Source organism: Apis laboriosa, unplaced genomic scaffold, assembly GCF_014066325.1.
Source record: "Apis laboriosa isolate Shangri-la unplaced genomic scaffold, ASM1406632v1 scaffold30_cov140, whole genome shotgun sequence".
Lineage (NCBI taxonomy): Eukaryota > Metazoa > Arthropoda > Insecta > Hymenoptera > Apidae > Apis > Apis laboriosa.
In genome coordinates this window covers 507705-533695 of record NW_025222776.1, presented here as the reverse complement: position 1 = coordinate 533695, position 25991 = coordinate 507705, and the positions used below count along the sequence as shown (strand labels likewise).

General features: G+C 19.1%; 1 protein-coding gene and 2 non-coding genes across 8 annotated transcripts in view; 1 reads left to right on the top strand and 2 right to left on the bottom strand.

Moving 5' to 3' along the window:
* Positions 1–25991, bottom strand: part of LOC122714459 — a 76323-nt gene that overhangs the window by 22281 nt on the left and 28051 nt on the right. For 3 of the 6 annotated variants that reach the window (XM_043935796.1, XM_043935798.1, XM_043935799.1), the window contains exon 3: positions 5802–5828. The exons of the other annotated variants lie outside the window; for them this stretch is intronic. In XM_043935796.1, the coding sequence (XP_043791731.1) occupies positions 5802–5828 (27 nt within the window). The remainder of the gene's footprint in view (positions 1–5801; positions 5829–25991) is intronic. 6 annotated transcript variants of the gene reach the window in all.
* On the bottom strand, positions 16296–16414 carry LOC122714546. The gene has a single exon (XR_006346672.1). It is a non-coding gene; the product is annotated as a 5S ribosomal RNA (ribosomal RNA).
* Positions 18986–19104, top strand: LOC122714548. The gene has a single exon (XR_006346674.1). It is a non-coding gene; the product is annotated as a 5S ribosomal RNA (ribosomal RNA).

Below are 25991 nucleotides of genomic sequence, written 5' to 3'. Positions count from 1 at the left end.
ATAATTGTAATAACGAGAATTTTAGTAATTTTTTATATTTATTTACAATTTATTTATAAAATAATAATTTATAATTATAAAAAACTAACTTTCTATATCATTTTAATTTAAAGATACTTTAGAATAAAAAAACTTGTATTTGATATTTAAGTTATATTTAAAAATTATAATTGATATATTTGATAAAAATATAAAATATTCTATAATAAAAAATAAATACTTAGAAATATTAATAAATTATTTTATATTAATTTCAATGAAGTTGAGACATGTTATCAAGATCAATATTTTTTGATTAATTTCATCTTTACTTTTCGTATGCTTATGTACATATGCTTATGTACATAATCGGTATTCATCTTTAGTTCCAAAATACGTGCAAAAATTTCTAATAGTGTTGTATATCGATCTTTCAAAGCAATAAATTAGAAATATAGTCTAAGCAGTTATATTTTCATATATATATCAATTCTGAAAAATAATTTAGAATGTTATTTTTCAATGATTGGTATCTATTATAAATGAAAATGGAATAGATGATATGCAACCACATATATCAAAACATACTCTAAATTTCAGATTATAATAATGCAAAAATACAATATATAGTTACTCATACTAACATTCCCACATTTACTTCTTTTCTCTGAATTTACTTCTTTGTATATAAAAGAATTATTTAAATATAATTAATTTTATAATATATAATTAAATATAATTAATATTTATTGCTATAATGTGAAAATATAGTTATTATAATTTATAAATATGTAAATAAATATATAATTATAAATATGTAAATAAATATGTAAATATGTAAATTTTTTTATAATGATGATACTTGTAAAATAGATTTTAAATAAAAATAAAATATTACATTTTTTATATCATATTAATATTGACTTATTTTGTAAAAAGATATTTTTTCTATGATTGATACTTTACAATATATCTCTTCTATTTTATAATTTCATTTAATTATTTTTATATTCGAAATAATTTTTTTAATATATCATTCTTTTATTTGAAAGCTTTAAACAGTAAATGACAAATATAAGGTATAATAAACAATAAACTATATATATACTTATATAATTTTCTCGTATACAAAATAACAAATTCGGGAATAATATTCAAAATTTCCAAATATTAATATGAATAATATTAAATATGTAAATATTTTTGCAATAATATAGCATTATATCATTAAAACTAAAATTGTCTAATGATTATAGGTTACAAACAAAATTATTTATCCAAAATATTGACATTCGCAACACAATATCTTAAGGTCATCGAAATGGATAAAACATCCGTCTTTATGAATAATTAAAACTCTCTAACTTATAGATCATTTCATCAATTAATTATTTTGTCATATTCGACAAGGTTAAACGTATACTTTAAAAACAATAGAATAATAAAATGATGCTATAATTCTCAGGATTATTTTCACATGACATTTGAGTCTGTTTTGACGATTATTGACAACATGCAAATTCATTGTCAACAAGTGACAAATATCCGTATGTTGATAATTTACATCGATGTATCTTGCCATCTGCGTGTACAAGTATGACCAATAACTAGTGAATTTACAAGCAAAATTACCGAAGACAGATGCCTCTTTGTATTCAGCAAATCGTTGGAGGTAAATAACATTGTTTCAACCGGCTTCAATACGGGCAGTTTAGAACCATTTGTCTGAAACGTGAAGGAACCTTCTGACGCAAATGTATAATTCTTTCCTGCTATAAAGACGCTTATTGGCCAAGGTTCAAAATATACATACATCAGAAATCGTTCTAAAAACTATAATATTTCAAAGGTATTTATTTTTTGAATAATTTGCAGAATAAGATGCAATAGAAAAATTATTAGAAATTTTTTCAACGATAAATTTAATTAAATAAGTTTTATATATATATAAATTTTATTATATATATAAAATTAATCAATAGTATTATAGATAATTGATATTTATAAGTTGAAGTTTATTGATAAATCTTATTTCATTTTTAAAAGTCAAGATCATGGAATTATTTAGAATATAAAATTTTTAATATGAAAATATGAAATCTTTTTTTGTAAAAATTAATTTTCAAGAAAATCGAATTTGAAATTTATAAAAATCATTATTATTTAATTATTTATTTAATTTCAATCTCAATTTTTTAAAAAAAGAAAAATTTAAGCAATAAAATTCGATTCTATACTTTTTACGTATCTTCTATATTTTTACGTATCTTCTTATCAATAATCCATATTCATGCCAATTGGAAATTAGCCAAATTTACTTCTATTTGAAAATTTTTCAATTTTGATTTTATCGAAAATAAAGTTAATTAAAAAAAATTGGTTTTTTCTGATTGATTTTTGCATTCTCTACTCTTATTCTCATTAATTTTCTATAGAGATTCTATATACATATATCTATATAAATATTAAATTGAAATCTATTATTTATTATATTAACAAGATAGATGTACTTTTTGGGAATATGGGTAAATTAACAAGTAAACAACGAAAATTCAATTAAAAATATTTAATTTTCAATTTTAAAATAAATATTAATGAAAAATTTAAATATTGGAATTCCCTTCTTTTTATGCTCATTAAAAAAACAATAATCAGTAAAGAATAAGTAAATTTATTATTATGATAATAATATTATTAAGATAATACTTTAGGATAATACTTAAAAATATAATAAAAATTTAAGCAAGTAATTTAACATGAAATGATTAAAAGATATAATAAAAGATATTTACATTTTCCTATCTTCCTAAAACCACATATTATTCTTTTCAATGTCCTTTATAAAACTTAACACATTTTTAATTCTAAATTCTTATAAATTGATTGACTGATTGTCATTTTAATCAAATATTTTCTTGCTTCTTATTTAATATTTAAATTTCTATTAATATATGATTAATTGCACTATTTAATTAATTACTATACTGTACTATTTTACTAATTACTATATTGTACATATATTGCAAGATTATTATAATTATTACTCATAAATGACTGCTTTATATTAAATGAAAGCTTTCTTTTTTTTTAACAAATAAATATAAGTATAAAAAAATATAAAAAGTTATAAATTATCTCATTTATAAAATTCTTATATATATAATATAGAGTAATATTAAAATTTTTTTATAATTAATGGAATTAATTTATCATATCTTTTTATCATATTTTTTGTACCAATCTTTCTTTCCATTATAATATTAAATAGTATTAAAAGCTTAATATCTTTCTTCCTTATTTCATGTTATGTACTTATTCTAAATAAGCAAATAATTTTATAAGTTATATTAAACATAATATAACCTAAAATTATATTTAAAAATAACGTGAATTGTAATATAATGTACAAATCGTATTTCATATTTCAAATTTCAAATTTTTAGAAATAAATTTTGACAGGAAATTATCAAACTATCGTTTTATTAATTTTTCATCGTATTAAATATAATAATGCGTACAATTTCAATATGAACAATAAATCATAGAATTTTCTGTTATTTTCAATTAATGATTCAAATTTTCGCAAGATCAAATTTCGCAGATTTTCCTATTGACGTCAAAAGGACACGTAAATATCACGTGTTGGAAACATGGCATCTCTCGTTGCTATACCACGGAAAGTTTCTTCAATTAGAAACCGATTGATCGACTTCATGGAGAGTTACCGCCTTAAGCTATTTTCAGACATCGTGCCGCTTAGTTTAGCGATTAAACGAAAATAGAATTACTGCTATCGAGTCTGATAGAGATCATTGATCTAATGAAACAATTGATATTAAATATAAAATTTATCGAAAAATTCCTTCTATAATATATATTTTCCAAATGATCATTATGTCATTTATAAAAATGAAATTATTTTATCGTTATGATATAATATCTACTTGTACGTATAGATCGTTTATAATCGTATATTAATTGCAATAATGAACTAAAAATTCACAATTTTTGAATTACTTATAGAGAAAAAAGTCATTGTTGAATAAATGAGTTTTCAGCTTATAAATTATAAAACATAATTACAAAATAATCAAATTTTCTGAAAATAATTTTAATTTGGAATAAATTTTGACGAGAAAATAAATTTATATATTTCGTATGTAGCACCTATTGATATTACTAAATTAATTTAAAAAATTTCTTTTTCTAAGATTTTTCTTTTAAAACTTTCGTTATATTGATTATAATTGATTTTTCTCATATAAAAATTATTATATATAGAAATGGCATTTTTTCAAGTATTAAATGTTACATTATGATTTTTTTTTAATTAGATAAGGTAAAATTAAAATGTGACATTTTTCACATTTATGATATTTCACATTTATGATATTTCACATTTTTAAATTTAATTAAAAAAATAATACATTCTTAGCTAATGTCGTTTGAAATGTCAGATGACATTGTATTTAATATAAGAAAATATATAGACTAGAGAAGATTAGCTTCAATGGTACACAATGTGGACGTTGATAATAATATCGCTTGAAAATCGATTTATCTATAACAATAGGAAACTACGTTACGTATATGCGTAAAAGCAGAAGTGATCGATATACTATCATAACGACGTCATACTTTGTTATTTCATAACAACTTTATTCATACAATTTTAAAAAGTTAGAAAATATGTATATAATATATGTATATTGTATACATATAATTTTTATAGAAGACATTATTTACATTAGTGAAAGCGACATCAATATAAGTTCAAAGATAAAATGCCAATACATCTTGTCGAATTACTATAAACAAAAATAGAATCAATTTTTTTTAAGAATTTCTTTATACATTTATGAAATTATTTTCATGAGAATGTAAAATTAACAAGAATAATAATATATTACATTGTAGAAAAGAAAAATTTATGAAGAAAGCTCTAAATTTTATTATGGGCTTACTATTATATGATCACTAGAATCATTTTGTTCATTCAAATTAACGAAAATTTATATAATTTGTAATAAGTAATTTTTTTGTTCGAAATTAATTTCTTTTCGTTCATAGTGAATTCTTTTTTTAAATGAACAAAGAATTTGATTATATTTTTAATCAGATAAAATAGATTATATAGATAAAATAGATTAAGTCTAAATAAATGGAACAGTTATTAAAAAGCTAAAGATAACCGCGAGTTAATTATATTTGATCATCATAAAAAAAAGCTAGTTGAAAATTAATCACAAAGAATTGTAATGACAAGCAGTGCATAGAAGAGTCGAAGTTTAATTTAGCTAATACACTAAATTTTTAGCTAATACATAATCTAATCTAATCTAGCCTAGTCTATCCTACGCGTAGGTTATCATATTTGATCATACTAACGTTGATCATAAGTTATGAAAAAAATTATTTCAAATTAATTATAGAGACTAGATTACAATGATTTTATCGAATAATCGAATAACTAATAAGACAAAACAATCAAAAGCTGAAAAATTTGGAAGAACAACACAGAAATTGTTCGAATCCTAACCATTAATTTATATCTTTCAAGTAGCCAAAGCAGAAATAGAATTGCTTTCGAAGAAAATTAAAAATGATATGTGCAAAATAGTGAATAGTGTAATTTGTATAATGTAATTTCAAATTTTAAAGAATCAATCTCTAAAAAATTACAAAGAAGAAAAGAGCAATGGATTATAATATGTAACATATTACGTGCCTCGAGCTAATTTTTCTTTCCTGAAATAAGTGCCTTAGGATTTGTTTAAGATATGAACATTTCTTAAATAATCCATTAATATAAGGTCACTCACCAAGATGCGACAACAATTGCAAGGATTCTGAAACAATAAAAACGAATGAAATTAATATAATATTTCTAATTTAAAAGAGAAACGCATACACAACCATGGTAGCCATCATAAGTGCTTTCGTGTTACGAAGTTGATGAAGTTCAAAAAAAAGCTAAAGATTGAACATATTATCTATTTTCATTTTCATCTTTCTGACAATGATAAATAGAAAAATTGTTTATTTCTCCACTAAATTTCTTATTGTTACGCACATTTTTGTAATTGAAATATAAAATATCTTAAAGATTATTAAAACTAAATTCGTGTTTCTTTAAAAAACATTAAGATATTAGATATATCACATATTACATCGTCACATATTAGATAACTACAATGACTAATAAAAAATACTTGCATATATTCTTATTATCTAATAGCGCATTTTTTTTATGAGAAAATATTTATGTGCTAAATTTTAAAAAATTTGTGGAAGATTCTGCTTGAATCCTTCGTATATTTCCAGAGATTAAAGAATATAAGTCATTCAAAAAAATAATAATAAAAGTTTAAAAATAATATCCATATTTTTCTACAAATAATATTTATTATCAGTAGATGCTAATTTGTAATTAATATTATTATCATTATTATTACTAAAAGAAGAAATTAAATAAATAGCAATTATTTTAAACCAATATTAGTATCATTATTTTTATTATTATTAGTTACTACTTATTATTTATTTTTATGAGCATTACTATTACCATTAACGTTGAAGACAAATTTATTAGCTATAAATTAACAATAAAATGAATAAAAAAACAAATAATAGTTTACTTAATAAAATAAAATATCCATATAAAATTATTAACTTTTTATTTAAAGAAATAAATTATTTTAATTGCGTTAAATCTTTTGATTTCAATGATTCAATGAAGGGTGTCATCGAAATGAGAGCATAGTCGGTAAGGGAGGCAAAGGGGATTACATGCGTCACAAGTCTATGTCGGTCTAAAAGTAATAGGTTGCCTTCCTAAATGCCCAGAATTATTTTCAAGCCGTGACCTGGCTTCTGAGTTTATATTTGAATGCGCAAGAAGTACTTTCAAGAGGACCGACGTCTATCCAATCGCCTTCAATATTTTCAGCTACGCGCGCGTAAATTTAAACCTGCTATACTTGTACTCTGTGGCTGAGCATTTGTAGAATTTAATTATCAATGTGATGAGTTATAATTCTTATTTCAATAATGATTTTTATTCAAAAATATATGCTGCAATTGAAAATCGTATTCTATTATAATTTTACATAACTTGTATTTAAATATTATAATAAGTTATTGAAAGAAGAAAATATTTTTACATTAAAATATAATGTGAAATTAAAAAATTAGATAAAATAAATGCAATATAAGTAAAATATATACGTTTAACAAAGTGGAAGAAATGCAAAGCAACATTTCGCAATGTTGCTTATTTTTTTCAATAATACATATATATTTGTGAATAAATAATATATATATATTATATATACATATATATTTATTATAAAATTAAAAAAATGTATATAAATGTATATAAATGTATATATAAAAAAAAATGTATATAAATATTTATTTATAAATATATTATTAATAAATAGATATAGTAATCATACATAAATATCATTATTTGCATTTCAAAATTAATCGTATATATATATGTATATATATTATATGATATATATATACATGACATATCAACTTTGAACGAAATAATTGATATTTTTGTCTCAATGTAATTATATTATATTTCTTATCAATCATTTACGTATTACAAGTATAAATTTAATATATTATCATCGAACCGTTCATTCTGCTTTCATTTTATATTTATTATTATGCTTTTCAATATTAACTTATATATATTTATAAAGAAATATATCTTAGAAGAAATCTTTTTTAAATACATATATATTAATTTATAAATAAGTATTTTGAGAAATTTTTGTCTTCTATTTTATATTATTTATTTCATACAATGCTTTTCAATTTCTAAATTTTGCTGTCATATTTCACAAATAACATTTTTCCACATCTATAAAAATAACAATAAAATAAAGATATACGAGTTATCTCATTTACATCGTCCTCTATACATATATTATAATAAAATAAAAAAGTCACTGCCAGTCATTCAAACGAGATTTCATATATTATTTTATAAGCAAATATATCTTACTTAAAAATTCAGATTTAAATGAAAGTTTGAGTGTATATAGAGCGTAATGTGAAACAACTGTTATAAAGAAAATTTCTTTGAGAAGGTGAAAGCAATTTAAATTTTCAGAATTTTTTTTATGTACAAATACAATTTCGTCTGAAAATATTTTTTACAAAAAGATAAAAAATCTAAATTATTATTTATATAATTATATAATAATATAAAATATAAATATAATAATATAAAATTATATATTTAAAATTTTATTTTATCTCATATCATCATTATAAATTTATATTTTAAAGAAAAAAATATAAAAAGAATAATTTTATTCTCTTAAAATGAATTCGAAGTTTCATGCATTCATAATTTTTTATTATTCGCTAAAAAAAGAATTTTCATTGGTTAAGATTGTTAGTTAAGATTGCATAAAACGTTTGAAGATTTTTATGATCGACATGTATATAGAATATTCTGAATGACATCAAAGTTAAAGTAACTACAGCATTATAAGTCACGAAGCATCGATGTTTCTGGCATTCGTGGTTGGCGACTATTCGATTCGTCGTCATCGATGTTATCCGCGAAAAATTCTGAAATTCGGTTTATTCGCCATAAACTCTGTCTGGTCTAAATTTTATCGTCTACCGCAAAAGTTGGCTCGAGGACGATCGTACAAATATAACATAATTTAGTAGTCTACTGTAAAATCGAACTTGAACTTGTTTCTTTGAATTTCATGTAATTTTCACTCCCAGAATTTATATAACGTGAATAACATACGCAATTTTTAGAATTCGATGTGATACAATATGAAATGAGAAATTAATAGATAATTTTATAATTACTTTTATTATACCATTTATAAAAAAAAAATTTAATTTGTACAAATATAAGTGAGATAATTGTTAAAAATACTTTAAATATAAAAAATTTATAATGAACATACTTTTGCTATCTTTAATTTATATTTTACATTTTTTGATTTTGTATATAATTTATATTATTTTTCAAATCTATAAAAAAATAAAAAAAATTTTTTTTTTTGGCTGTTTCTTATTTTTTTATTCTTTTGTTAGATTTGTTTATATTTCAAAATCTAGAGCTTAACATAAAACCATGACCCACAAAGTTGCAAAATACTTCTTCAGAGAGATCACTAAGTATTATTTTTAGTTATCAATTATTTTTATACTGAATTTTAGAACGAAGATTTATTTCATTTCACAATATTGTACTGATAAGGCGAAAAAAGGAGAATGTGATATTAATTAAAATATTTAATGAAATAATTAATAATAGAAATAATATTAATAATAGAGATTTATAGTGAATTTTATAATAAATATTTATTTTGTTGCGCAATATTGCATTTTAATCCCTTGCACAATAATGCTAATGTAGAAAAAGGAAAATGTGGCATTAATTGAAGTATTTATTGAGGTAATTAATAACACAGAGATTTAAAATTTAATTTGATGAATAACAAAAATGTAAAATTTATTGCGGCAAATATTTGGAAAGATTAAATCGTTTGATTACTTTAAGAAGATAAAAAAAATGGAAAATTTTAAAGAAACAATAAGAAAAATAAATACGTAAGGAAATAAAATTAGAGACTTCGTATCTTATAATGCATTACAACGTTAATGTTTTAAAAAATTGCTGCAAAATGAAATACTTAAACGTTTCATATATTTCGTATATTTCATCAAAAACATGTTTCATTTCATTGCCAAGGTTTTTCAACGCATTTTACATTTGATACTTTAGAGTACTAAATGCAGACTTTTATGCGCAATTTCAAAGTATACATATAACGTGTCAATTAACTTGTTTTATTTAATTTCTCATACATTTGAATAGTTATTAGCAATAAATCATATTTAAATTTTAAATATCGTGACAATTTCACAATATTTTATGATAAATCTGTTGCCAAATGTATTTGGAATTTCCTTGATTATTTCTAGAAAAACGATGGATAATTAACTGGATATGTATTTGCAAATTTTCAAATACAAGATGACTCAAGCTCTTGCATAAATCGATGCCAAAATGTAAAAAAAATAACGTAATATAAATGCATGTATTAAAAAATTGTAACAAAAATATAAAATAACAGTCTGATATCAGGATTGAACATTTTTTGTTTATAATAAAAATAAAAAATAAAAAGAAAAAATAATTACTTCAAATATATTTAATAGGAAATAAATTTATTTCAAATAGATATGTTTAGAAATAAATTTTAAAATTTTATTTATAAATTATTTTCAAATCATTTATTTATCAAACATTTAATTATTTAAATAATAAGAGAAAATAAAGTATAATAAATAATATATTTCTTATATAAAAAACACAATTAGACATTTTCAGGAAAATAATTAAAATAGATAATTTTAAAAATTTTAAAAATTCAAAAATTAGAAAAAGGAATATATATATATCTAAATACAAGAAAATTCTTCATATTTTTATAGTGAAATCAAATAAGATATCAAATTAAATCAAATATTAAAATAATTTATCTTTCGAAATACAATAATATTCAAACAATATTATTTAATATAATAATATTATATATAATTATATTCAAACAATATATATATATAATAATATTCAAACAATATTATTTAAGATGAAGTAAAATTTTATTCAAATAAAATTACTACAATTAAGAGTTTTATTACTTATTATTTATTACTTTTTAGTTTTATTTCTAAATAAGAGTTTATTTTCACAATGCTCAATTCTATCTGCCAACGATGTATAACCTCGAATTGAGGAGAATAAGTTGAGGAGGACATTGGTTTTCCGGAATTATTCTATTAGTGTATTTTTCAATCAAAGGAAACTTCGAAGGAAAACATGTAAGAGATTCATGCAAAGAATTTGTAATATATTCACTTAATGGAAAAGAATTCGCCATACTTGACAGTTCTACCGATAAGATTGCGTATACGCGCGTGTTCGATGAATCGTACACATTTTGTAACGTAATCCCCATGGAAGGAATTGGAAAACTTGGGTAGGAAAATTTTCAAGCAACGAATACGTCTCATATGCCAAGCGTGTGATTATCACGTGGCGGCCTATTGCGTTTAGGAAGCAGCTGGCGGTAAACTAATGTTGATTGTTCCGTTGAACGAAAGGTTAACCGACAATTGAACTATTCTCTGTTATGTTGCCATCAAAAAAGGACGATAATAACTATTTCGATTGTAATTAGCGTTTATACAAAAAAAAATAAACACAAATATTAATCGTTTTTCTTTAACGGATGTAAAAACAAATTTGATAGGTACTTCTATCAAATATCTATTGAATAGATATTTTCTTTGAAAAATTGTATTTATTTCATTTCTTGATGTATGAACCTACGTAGATGTTTCTCATTTGAAGATTATATACATATATGTATATATTACAGTCTTTTTATTTTGTTTTTCGTTTTTTGAAAAATGTTATATTATAATTGATTTTTTTAAATATAATTGATTTTTTTTTAATGAATTTTATGAAATGGATATTCTAATAGAAAACAGTTTTATTTATTAAATAATGTTTAATAGATATTTCTCTTTAAAAAATTGTATATAATTGTCATAAATATATATATGAATAAATGTGTACTTACATTAAATGAATATTCTGAATAGGTAAAACTAAGTTGCACAACGTGTGAACAAAAATACAAATATTTCTTGAAAAATATTATATCTATGAGTTATATAAATATATAAATATTATATTTATGATACAAATGTTATATGTTCACTTTTAATGTTTTCAAGGAAAAAACATGTTTAAAGATTACATGGTAAATATGGATGGTAGGTATGTACAATAAACAATAGTAAAGAAATAGTAAAAAATTACATGAATACATATAAAAAAAATTACAAAAAATATACAACATTTATATAGTAAATCATTGATATATAACAATCAGAAAATTATTTATAATATTTATTTTTTTATTTGAATACAGTATACAATAAATAATCAAACTCTTCGAATAGAATAACATCTATTTAAGATAGTTTGAAAAAAATATATCTTTTATTTCCACGTATGAATCGACTAAATAGATAGATTTTTTATAAAAGAAGAAAAAAGAAGAAAACGAATTTTTGTAGATAAAAAAAATGTGAATTGGATAACTGGGTAAAATAAACTTCTATTATCATTTTTAAAACTATTAAAACGTTTCTAGAAAAGTTGTAACCATGTCTAGTCGTCATTTTTATCGGTCCATTAACAAACATTGTTTGCCATATTACGTATATTTACCAAGTCATTAATATTTTCTGTATTTCCAGTATTCTGATCTGATTTTTGAACATTTGAAAAAAAAAATTTCATTTATAAATATTGACAATATTTAACAAAATATTTTTTAGTATAAATAATGTAATTTTTTTCGATTCATTATCGTAACTATAATAATTATGTTATATAAATATTGAAAAATAGACGGGTAAAATATATCATAAACTTTAATTATATATAAACAGATTAAGAATATAAATAAGAAAGTAAATAATATTTTGAATAATTCTAAGTTTTTAAGTGAATTATATTATAAAATAAATTTCAAATGATGTAATACTATTTTTTCAAACTTTTATAAAGTAATTATTAATAAAACTTTTATTCAGAAAATTGAAAAATGAAAGTTTCTTTATAATTTTGGAATAATAAAAGTAAATTTTATTATATTAAAAAACGACTTATAGTATTTATTAATATTCTCTTAAGTAAAAAAAAATCTTATTCATTCGATTAATAATTTTTGAGATAAAATTTGTTTATTTTTACTTTAATTATTCTCACCGATTAATTAATTAAAAAATTTATTTATTTATTTATTATATACAATGTTAATATTATAATTAAATAAATTATAAATATTAAAATTATATATAAAGTTATATTTTATTTGCGATCTACTTTCTATCTTGTATTTTATAATTAAAATTAAAAACTTATAGAATTAATATAATAAATAAAACAAAACTATTTTTATGAAATTATAGCTAAACATAATTTTGCCACATTATTGCCACAAGTTTTCATTTATTTATATATCAAATCGACAATATTAAAACAATATTAGACAGACATAAGAGAACATTAATGTCTATATTTTAATCACAGATAAGATATAGGAATAGAGACAGAATTTTGTGTCTTTATGTGTTAAAATATCAATCGCGCAAAAAATCGAAGTGCTTGGTATATCCTTATAATTTAGAATAGGAAATGTATTCAATTCAATTACAAAAGTTCATGAAGTCAAGTCAAATTTTAAAAATAATTTTTTTGATATATTCTTTTATAAATATTCCTATATTATTATATATTAAAATGTATTCATAGATTTTTTAATTGCGAATAGTAAAACGTGAGTTGTATTATTTATGAATTAAAAATTACATTTATATTTGTATCAATTTATGACATTTTTATACAATTTTAAATATAATATTATCTTATAAATATCTTGAAATTAAATTTATTTGTATATTACTATTAAATAATTATAAATTTTTATAAATGTATTTTTCAAAATTTAATAAAAAATAAAAACATTTTATTAAAAAAATTTACATGTAATACATATGATAAAATAATAAAATATATAAAAATAGATATATCTATTTATGAAAAAAAAAAATTGGATCGAATAGATTTTTTTAAGATTTTTAATCAATATATTAAGCAAAAATAATAAAATTAATTAAATATCGTCTTTTGAGTGCATAAATTTTACAGAGCAAGTAGAACAAGAAAAACAAATAATAAGAAAAGAACAGAAATAAAATAAAAATTGGGCAATCAGCGCCATCTCCAGAATATCGCAAATGAAATTAATATAAATAAGAAGAGCAAATATTAAAAAAGAAATAGAATGAGAATTGGCCATTATCGCCATCTTTTGAATATCAAACATATTTCTTAAAAAATAAAGTAATAAGACATAGAGTACATAGAGTAAGAATTAAGAACTAATGCCATCTCTTAAATCCTTTTTGAATATTTTTGGCATATTTATAAGAGATAACGCAGATGATTAATTCTTACTTTATCTCTATTTCTACTACTTTGTTCTCTTTAATTATACTCGTATAAATAATCAGTTAAATTTCATCATTTTTTTATTCAAAATTATAGTGTTCAATCTTTTACATAAGAAATAGATATAATATTCTTGCTTTTAATGAATTTTTAGAAACAACAATCTTAAAAATATAGCAATTCATGATATAAACAATTAATTTTTACTTCAAAATAAACAAACAATTAACAAAATAAACAAATAAATAAAATAAACAATTCGCCATCTTTTTTTCTTTTTTTGGAATTTAAAAAAGAGAATCAATTAAATTGAAGACAATTGAGATTCCATAAAAACCATAAATCTTTATATTTATTTGAAATTACTTAGTGACAGAGAGAGAGAGAGAGAGAGAGAGAGAGAGAGAGAGAGAGAGAGAGAGAGAGAGAATGTCATTCTATTTTTATAAAATTATTTTTTTCTTTAAAGAATAATATGATTTATAATTTATCATTATTTCAAATCTCTTATTTTATTTGAGAATAAAATTAAACTAAATAGTATGAATGTAATAAAGTGGCTTCGAATCGGAAAAATGTAAATGTAAATCTAAAATATGACCGCTAGATATTGTTCGCAATGATCTTCTTATAACTTAGTATAATTCAAAAACAAAATTTATTAATTTTCTTTTTATAATTAATTTCTTCTTTTTATAATTTATTTTAGTATCCTCTATTATTATAAACAATTATTTTAAGTCTATCTAAATAGTTCTAATCTTTAGCCAAGAGATGGCACTACCAAAGACCATTAATAAATTTGTCGGTAACAAAGTGTGGCTAGTTCGTGCATTTATTATAGAGATGGCGCTATATGTTAAATATTTTAATAAATTTTAAACGCGAAAATCATTTTGTTTATTTTTTATAGAAATTATGTTAGTACATTTCATTTATTTTTTAATATTTTATTTTAATTTATTAATTTTAAATTTAAATAATGTAATTCTTTTTAAAAATAATTTATAAATAATTAATTAGAAGATAATTATTTAATTAATTAATTAATTAAAAATTAATTCAAAAATTCAATAAATATTCATACTTAATAACGCTATTGTTTTATTCCATTTTAAATCAATAATATCAATAAGAATGAGATGATTATTGTATTTTCAAACAAATTTATCATAGATTTATTATAGATTCATATTCTCAACATTATATAAATAGTTAGTTACTATTAGTAACATTATATCAACAAATAAGAAAAATAATGTAAAAAAAAAAAAAATAAGAGTAAATATATAAAAATTTAAAAATTATATTTCAAAAAAGAATTATAAGATAAAGTGAGATTAAATTTTTCAGAAAAAAATAAAGAAAAAGAAAAATTAAAGTAACGCAAGAAAAAATTAAAATAAAAAAATCACAGAGGAACAAACAATAGAAATGGAATTTTAAATAAACAATAATCAATTAATCAATCAACAATAAACAATTGAAAAGTAAATAAAATGAGTATAAAAAAATATAATATAATTAAAATATGGAAAAAATTAAAATAAACATTAAAATAAGACAAAATTTCTGAAAGAATAAAAGATATTTTTTTTCTTTTATATATACATGTAATAACATTAAATAATTATGCTTAAAACAAATTTTAAAGAAAAGAAATGATTAAAAAAATAATGATTAAAATATAAATAAATAAAATAATTAGAATAAATAAGATATAATTAAAATAATTAAAAAAAATAAATTAAAAAATAAAAAAAAATAAATAATTATGAGATGAAATAGAAATAATTATGAAAATAAATATACAAGTTGTAATTCAAGTTCATGAAATAGAAATTAATAAAAATCTATTTATTTATCTATTATATTGAAAAAATTTATTTAAAATAAATAATTTCAAATTAATTTTTATTTAATTTTTTTATTTTTTTCAATAAAATGGAAATTAAAGTTGATTTTATCTAAATCATGATATAAGGAATAATATCTCCATTAAAATAAAATTATAATTGCATCATAAAAAATAAAAAATTATTAATATTAATACTAAAAAAATAATTTTAATATTAATATTATTTATTACTTATTTTTATCATTTTAAAATGATGAAATATTAAAATTTGATTTTTCAATACATAAATAATGGAATAAATTTTTTCAATATTGTATGTAAAAATATTTCATGTTAATATATATATGTAATAAAAAACAAAAAAAAAAATGCCAACAACACACGGTGTTCCCAAGCGGTCACCCATCCAAGTACTAACCATGCCCGACGTAGCTTGACTTTGGTGATCGGACGAGAACCAGTATGCCCTACGTGGTATGGTCGTTGGCTTGTAAAGAAAAGTTCTGTTATTGTATAGTATCAAATGATGTAAAAAAATAAAACAAGAATAGATTATTATACGAATTTGACTTACTTAAATGTTAATTATATAAAATAAAAAAAAGAAATCTAGAAATAAACAGATAAAGCTAATTATTATATGAAAAAAAAATATTAAATAAATCTAAGAAATACAAATAAATAGATAACTAATTATTATATGAAATAAATAAATCCAAATTCTTCATTTTTTAACATGAATTTTTAATCTTTAATAACTTAAATCAAAATCAAATTATTCTAGGAATGATTTAAATTTAAATTTGTTTAAATATTAAGAATTTTTAATGATAATTATTATTAAAAATATATTTTCATCTTTTGTCTTTTTGAACATATAATACAAAGTCTATGTTATATTTTGTTTGTATCTTATTTATAATTTGTTTTAATTTAAATCATTTATCTATCGATTATATTGTTACAATTTTTATTTATAAGAAAAAATAAATATATAAGAAAAAATAATAAATAAAAATAAAAATATAATCAGTAATATACGACAAAAATAAAAAAATTAATAAAAAAATATAATATTCTTATATTATGTGCAATATTATCGATTAAAAAATGAATTAATAGTATTATTAATGATTGAAATTAAAATTAAATTCATTATGAATAAAATTAGAAAAAAAAAAATATAGAATTCTATATTTGTTTATCTTTATACAAATATATATATCTTGTATTTTGAGATTGAGATTAAATTTAAGTCAAAGGATTATATCTGAAATTCTTAATCTCTTGAAATAAATAAAGAAATAGAAAAGATAATAAAAGAAAATAATAATAATATTTCTAATCCGACTTCAAAATATAAAGGATTTGAAATCAAAAATAATTTATATTCAATTTAAATATTGAATTCTGAAAAATATTTTTACTGAATGAAAACTTACCTTTTTGTAAATCAAAGATTTTTGGTACTATATACTTTGGTATATTTGAATGACAACTGAATAAAGTTTTATTACTTTATGAACCGAAGAAAGTAAATTTTATCTAATTTTATGGAATGATTTAGAGTTTATGATTATTAGCTATTATAAATTTGTATATACTTCAACTTTATATTGCAGAAGATTTATATTTAGCGGATACAGACGAAATAAATGTCTGGTAATTTGCTAATAATTTTATACAATTTTTTAATCTAAAGAATATTTTGGAGAGAAAATTCGGAACCAATTTATATTATGTTCTTATAAGAGAGAAATAAAGAATTCATAGTAATTTTCTTTCTTGTATATACAGTGTCATAATAAAATATACAAAATTGTTTCAATAAATTCATCAGATACATTATTGTATATTTTATTTATAATATTATTTATTAATTTTAAACATATTTATTTTTTTGAGTTTAGTATCCAGAAATCGTAGAATTTTCTGCTGATTATAATATTAGAGACTATATCGACATGATTAATGAAACATGCAGTGAAATTACGAAGGAAAATATTTATCGATCATGAGAGAAAATATTGAACTGTCCGCTTTTAAATATGGAGAAAGTTCATCAACTGATGAGGAAGATATGCAACAATTCTTCCTATTAATGTTTCCAAAAGAGATATTATCATATATTTACTTAAGTAAATGTATGAATGCGAGCAAGAAGTCATTCTTGAGAATGGAGAAATCTTCTCAACGAAGAAGAAAGCAATTTATTCATTATTACATTAGAAGAAAAAAAATTTTTATACAATTTATTGTTATACAATTTAGAAAAATTATTTATAATAGAATTAATAATTGCATATTGTGTAAAAAAAAGTAATAGATCATTTTAAAATAAAAAAAGACAAATAATTGTTGATACTGTTAGATTATTTGTAATTAAATATGCATAATTTTTTTATAGTGTAGTTTTATATATATATATATAATTTGTTTTATTTTGTAATTTTTATTCTATATCTTCTATAATATAATTTATTATATCTAAAAAAATATATAAATAATTAATATTAATTATATCAAATCAATATATTATATTGTATATATATATTTTTTATATATTTTTTTTATATTTATATATTTTTTTTTATATTATATATAAAAAATATATGTATAATATAAAATATAATAATATAAATATAAATATAAAAATATATGTATAATATATTTGTTCACACAAAATACTTTTAATGATGTCAATTTTACATTTTCTTTTATCATTAAATAATAATATTCGTTGAGTTAAGTTATACTTATCATCATTATGGTCATAAATTTTTAATGTAATGGAATATAAATGCTAATTGAGATACTATGTAATAAACATTACAAAGAATGTAAGAATGTATCGTGAATATTAATAAAAATTATAATCATTAGTATAAATAATTCGTATGATTATCAAAAGATTTTGCACTTTAAAAAGAATATTTAGATAAATTTTATTTTTTATTCAAACCATATTTAAATATTAATTTTATTAATATATATTTTTATTTTATTACTTTATATTTATTTTTTGATACTAGTATATAGATAACAGAATCTTTCTTTACGCCAACGACCATACCACGTAGGGCATACTGGTTCTCGTCCGATCACCAAAGTCAAGCTACGTTGGGCATGGTTAGTACTTGGATGGGTGACCGCTTGGGAACACCGTGTGTTGTTGGTATTTTTTTTTTTATTTTATGTATTATATAATTAATGTAAATTTTTTTATACATTCATATTCATATATTTATTACATATTATTAACAAAATTTATTGTATTATGTATTAAATTAAAAAATAATCTAATTAATTCGTAACTTTTATATATTATATATTATATATTATATATAAGCAATAAACCAAATATTATTATAATAAACCAATTTTTGAAATTTTTTGTTATAAAATGAGTTTAAGTACAATGATATTAATAATTTATTAAAAATTACTTTATTAAAAATTTTAAAAATTAAATTACTTATTTTTTATTTTAATTTTTGATTCATTTTAAAATTTAATAAATTATAAAATAAATTTTAAATAATATTTAACCTTAAAAAATATTTTTTTCAAAAAATTTCAGAATAAATATTTATGCTGAATCGATATTGAGAATATTGAGAATGATAATAAATTGATAAAGAAATTTTACACTTTTTCTCGAAACGTGGAACAATAAATGTATATTACGTCAATTTTACACTTATATATGATTAAATTTATCTTAATAATCATTTTTATATTATTCAACAATTGAATTATTAAATCGCTTAATATTGAATCATTATCGATAGATAAATAAACTAATTGACAGGTGACATAATCATATAATTCAAGTATAGTTGAATTTTTTATTTTTTATAAACGTTAATTAAAGTTTAAATCTTTAAAAATAATTTGAAACTAGTTTAGATAAATATTCGCTTAATAGTTATATACAATTAAATTGTACAATTTTAATTTGCCATCTGTCTAACGAAAAAATAGTTGAATAAAATTTATCTCAAATTATTTTATAAATATTTAATTTGAGTTATCAAAAGGCAAAAAGTTTAAATTGGAAATCAAAAAATTAAAATTTTTTCATTTTTTTAACTAATTTATTTATTAATTATTTTTTATTAATTATTAATTATTTTTTATTAATTAACTAATTTTATTAGTTTCAGATGTTCACCGCTAGATGGTTATAGAGTGTTTTTATGTTCATGAATTATATCATTTTATACTTGTAAATAATAATAAATATACTTGTAAATAATAAAAAAAAATATTTTGATGTAAAAATTTTCATATTCTTTTTAAGAATAAATTATTTTTTTATATAAATTGATTTAAATTTTTAAAAATTAATAAATTTAATCTAAAGTCAATAAATTTACATTTTTTTGATATTTTAACTATTACATATATCAACTTTTCTTGCACAATTTATGATAAATTGACGAGTTATAATTTATTATAATTTTACAGTTTTACAAATCTATGCGAAATAGATAATTTATAATTTGCAAAATTTAACTTGTAAAATTTTATTTATTTTAATACTAAACTTATTATGTACAAAATTTATTTGTATTACATATTCGTAACTATAAAATATCACTAATAGTAATAATCCAATTGTACAAGCTATAATAAAAATAATTTATTGACAATAATAAAATTTATTTGTATTTTTCTACGAAATACTTCACCTATCTATTCTTATTGATATTCTTCTATGTGCACATTTTTCACATTACGTTTTTCATTTTTAAAAGTAGTTGCAAAATTAATTTAATATTAAAAGCATTTAGATTTACTAGTTTTTTTTTCGCTTTCTATAAACAGTAAAAAAATACGTAATCTTGCAATTATCAAAGTATATTGATATATTGTATTCATTGTCTTAACATACAATGGCTTTTAAATTCTTTAGAAGTTAAAAAAGTTAATATATGTTGATGTTGTTAATATATAGAATGTTTAAAAGGGAGTCACTTAAAAATCTTTTATTTTCAATGATATAAAAAATGTTCAAAGCAAATTTAAATAATTTCAAAAGAAGAATATTATAAATATTATAATATTATATATTTTTATAAGATTATAAGATTAACTTTTTTTGAATTCTTCAAAATTATCATATTTTTTTTATTATATATTTTTATCATATATTAAAAAAAATTAAGTTTCGAATACCAAAAAATGAAATTTTTACGTAGTATTAAAAATTGATTTTTGCTTATATTAATAATAATATTTATTCTTGTATTATTGTAATATAATAATATAGTACAAATAATAAATACATAATAATTATCTCTAAATTTATACCCATTTTGATATTCAGAATCATTTAAAGATTATGATTGAACTAACAAATATATTTTTTTAATTATTATAAAATATAATAAAAAAAAATACTTATCTGATAAAATAAATCTGATGATTTTAAAAAATTGAAAAGATATAAAAATATTTGTAAAAAATATTTTTTAAATAAGGAATGTATTTAGATAATTTTCATTTGAGATATTCTAAGAATAGGTTCCTTTTTTCCGTGTATATGAATTAATAAAAAATTAAATGATGAAAAGAAAAAAACAAAAAAATATGTATTATTATTTTTTCCTAACCTAACTATATGACTTATGAAACTTTAATAAAATGATAAATATTATAAAATATAGATTTTTTATAAAAACAGTTTTTTTTTAAACTTATTAAAACATATTTCTTCAGTAAGAAAATATTTTTTAACCTGTATCATTATTATACAAAACAATAATCTTGAAATATCTATTTTTGGATATTTTACTTATCGACCTTCAAATATGTACTTTTAGCATACATGGTTATTTGCAAATGTTATTAGTACACATTATCGAGAATCATAATATATAAGCATATTGTTGAGTGCTTTATATACGGATTATTTTTGAATTATGTATTTTCAATATTAGAACATTAGAACAGAATATTAGAACAAATGGCTATGAAAAAAATAATGGCAATATAAGAAATATATTTTTTATGAATTTCAAAAATATTTATAATATTTATAAATATTTATAAATATTTATATTTATATAAAAAAGAAATAAAAAAGTTTTTTTGACAAATAATTTTGATAATTTTTTGAACAATAATTTCTACTTTTTATGTTAAACAAAAATAATTTTTTATTTTTAAATAATTTATATAGATAAGAATAATATTTTTGAAAAAACTTTTATTATATGATATTTTTATTATTTTATTATAGTTACATTTTATTGAGCATTTTATTATTATATAAATTTACTTTCATGCGCTGGCAAATTAAAACATTTTACAATGGTATTATGAAACAATATTTCATTGATATTTATATCAGATAATAAAAGATTATTATGCCGATTATTATGATTTTTAGTATTAATATATTATATATATATGTATGTATTATTTATTATTAAATTTTTTTAATATTATTTATTTATATTATTTATATTAAATATTATTTTTTTATTTATTTTTTTTAACATTAAAAGATTCCTTATTATTATTAAAATTTAAATAAATAAAATAATAAATTAATTTTTATATGTAATGATAAAAATATAAAATTACAAAAAAAATATATAAATAATATATGCATATATAGATATAAAATATATACTTTTTTAATTTTATATATTTTACTTACACAAAACAAATATCGAATTTCACAGAATTATTTTAAAGCAAGCAATCTTGATAATATAAAATTCGAAATATCATTACACGTAAAAAAAGTCTATAGTTAATTTTCTTAATAATTTTATCATTTTATGATTCATACAAAAAAAAAACACATACATACAAAAAAAAATAAAAACACATATAAAAAAATGAATACATTAACCATTTGTGACTTTAAAAATTTATTTAAACCAATTTAAACATAAAAAGATAAAATGTAAAAAAAATTTTAATTGATTTAAACATAAAAACATAACTATGATATTGATCTAAGAATAATAATAATTATAAATTAAAAAAATGCATTTACAAAAGTAATATTATAATATAAGATTTTTTTTATTGCAGAATTAAAAACAATTATATCAAATAATATAAAAAATAATACAATAACAACAAAAAATTTATTATTAATTCTGATTGTATTAATTAATGATTAATTAATGATTACATCCTATTAATAAAATTACAATTAAAATATTACAAAAAAAATATTACAATAAAATATTTTTTTTAAATAAATTTAAAAAAAAAATTAATAATAAATTAATACAAATGAATAGATATTCGCGTCATGTTATTTTGCGTTAGTAAATAATAATCCACTTTGATTTAAGTATTTAGTCAAATTAATTGAATCATTTTTAATTAATATTTATGTATGAAAAAAAAATGATAAAAGAAAAATCCCAATGATTACAAGAAATGATTATAAAAAGATGGAAAATAAATCAAAGAAGATTCAAATGTTTTCAGAATGAAATAGTAATAAATAGTAATTATTTCTTATTTTTTTAATTTATCGCAAATTTGTTACTAATAATATATTTGTTATTTAATTATCCCGTTAAAAAAATATTATCATGTGTATATATAATATTATTTATATATATACCATAATAATATAACAACTATATTCTTACAGACACAACGTATATATTTCATATTATTTATTTTTTTTCATAAAGACATTTAATTTTTTTTTCCATAAATCTCAGTATAAATTTTGGATTATCATATAAATGATGTATAAAAAAGAATGATAAGATTGATATTAATAATAAACATTTCAATCGATTAAAATAAAATTTTTTTTTTAATATTTTATTTTTTCTTTTAATTTATTATATTTAGTATAAATATTTTTAGTATACTTTCTAAAAATTATATTAAATTATAACTATTACAATTTCTAAAATAACTATAAATTAATTATCCATATTAATTTATTACATTTTCAGTAATTTATTTTAAAAAAATTTAAAATTTTATTAAAAATTTATAAGTAATTAAAAATTTTATATATATATATAAAATATATATATATAATTATATATATATAATATATATATATTTTTTATTATATAAATAATGTAACATGATAAAATGATAAAATTATTCCCAAAGAACTAGTGAAATTTTTTAATCCTTTCATGCATATACATGTATGTATATTTTTTTTGATGAAACAGATTTCAATATGTTATGATTTTACATTACAAAGAATGTTTCTATCATTAATAATTGATAAAAAAAAATTTTGCCTTGACTCCAAAAAAATTTGGTCCTGAAACAGTTAAGGTATATGTACATGCATTACAGTATTTTAAAAAGTATACATAATAATTATACATATAATTATGGATGACCTATCCTTATTTTTTTATAATAAATATTCCATGGGAAATTTTATGAGAATATAAATATAAATATAGATAAACGAATAATATATTCCCACCATAAGAAGGTAATTGTTAATTATTCGTATAATCGATATTAATCGTTCAAACGGCTATATATATATATCGGATCGAGTAGGAAAATAAAGGTCAAACTATTCAATCTGTATGCATTTCATAACAAGCATATATTCATTCGGGTATCAGCAATATTAGCATTTGATTATTATAATCGCATATACCATAATATATTATATATATATACCATAATATATTATATATTATATATAGTTATATTATATAGTTATATTATATATATTATATATATTATATATAGTTATACTATATAGTTATTATATAGTTATATTATATAATATATAATATTAATAATATATAATATAATATATAATATAACTATATCCCTATAAGACACGTATATGTATAAATGTACATAGAAAATAAAAACTCATCCGTTAATTATTCTTAAATTCACCGTATGACCGTGATCTAAATGACAATCTTACAAGTTTAGTCAATCGAATGCATTAATCGAAAACTCTAGAGAATAAATACACCAATAAGTATTAATCACCATTCACTCCGTGGAACTGGACTAGTCGACCCTGGACCGAATAAGTATGGTAAGTGTAACCGCTTAAAAGTAAGTATATAGCCCTTCACGAATTCCCAATCGAAACGATTGGAATGACGTGTAAGAAATATCTGAAAGATATAGTCAAAGTAATACACACAAAAAAAAAAAATAATGACCACAATCTCTTCCGACATGTCGTAAATTATCAATTCAGAGGAGAATGAGATAAAAAAGAATTTTTTATTATCGATTAACTTTTCCTACAAACATAAAAAAGATATATCACATCTAAAGTCCATGATTTGAAATCAAAATGAGATCACTAAATTGGACGTTGTAGATAAGATTTATATGAAATTCTTTAGAAAACGTAACAGAGGATGGATTAAAACGAGAAATATCGATCGTTTGGTTGGACGTGAAACAATAACGTATCTGTCAATTCGAAGAGATAAATGAATTCTTCAATCGGAACAGCGTATTTAAAGCGCAAAAGATTGTCGCAAAAGAAATCTTTTAATAAAGATTTTAAAGTGTTTTCTATTAGTAGATTTATCATTTAAATCTTTTGTAACGATTGTCCTTTTAAATTTTATTTTTTCAATTAGAATCTCTGGCCAATTATGGCTATTTTATGATATAAGTACCTGAATAGATTATAAATTGTAATATAAACAATTGTAATGATTGTAATACATGTGAGATCACTCGTGAGAAGCTAGGTTTTTTCCGAACTGATAGATTAGTCGGTTCTAGGTTAACTATGACTAAGCGAGATATACTTTAACAGTGTAGGCTAGGTCTAGGTTACGTCTAGCAGGTGTACATTATCTAGTTAATAAAAAAAAAAATTCAATGGCGATTGCGATTTTAATAATAGAAAACATATAGAAAACATCTAGTCTTATTTTACAGCGAATGTTATAATAAAAAATAATTAATGATAATATAGTTCTAAATCGAAATTTATAAAATTATTTTTAAATTATATCATAGAAATATTAAAATATTTTTTTAATTAATTTTCGATTCAAATTCATAAGAAAAAATATGATTGATTCTATAAGTCAAATTATAAACTAAATT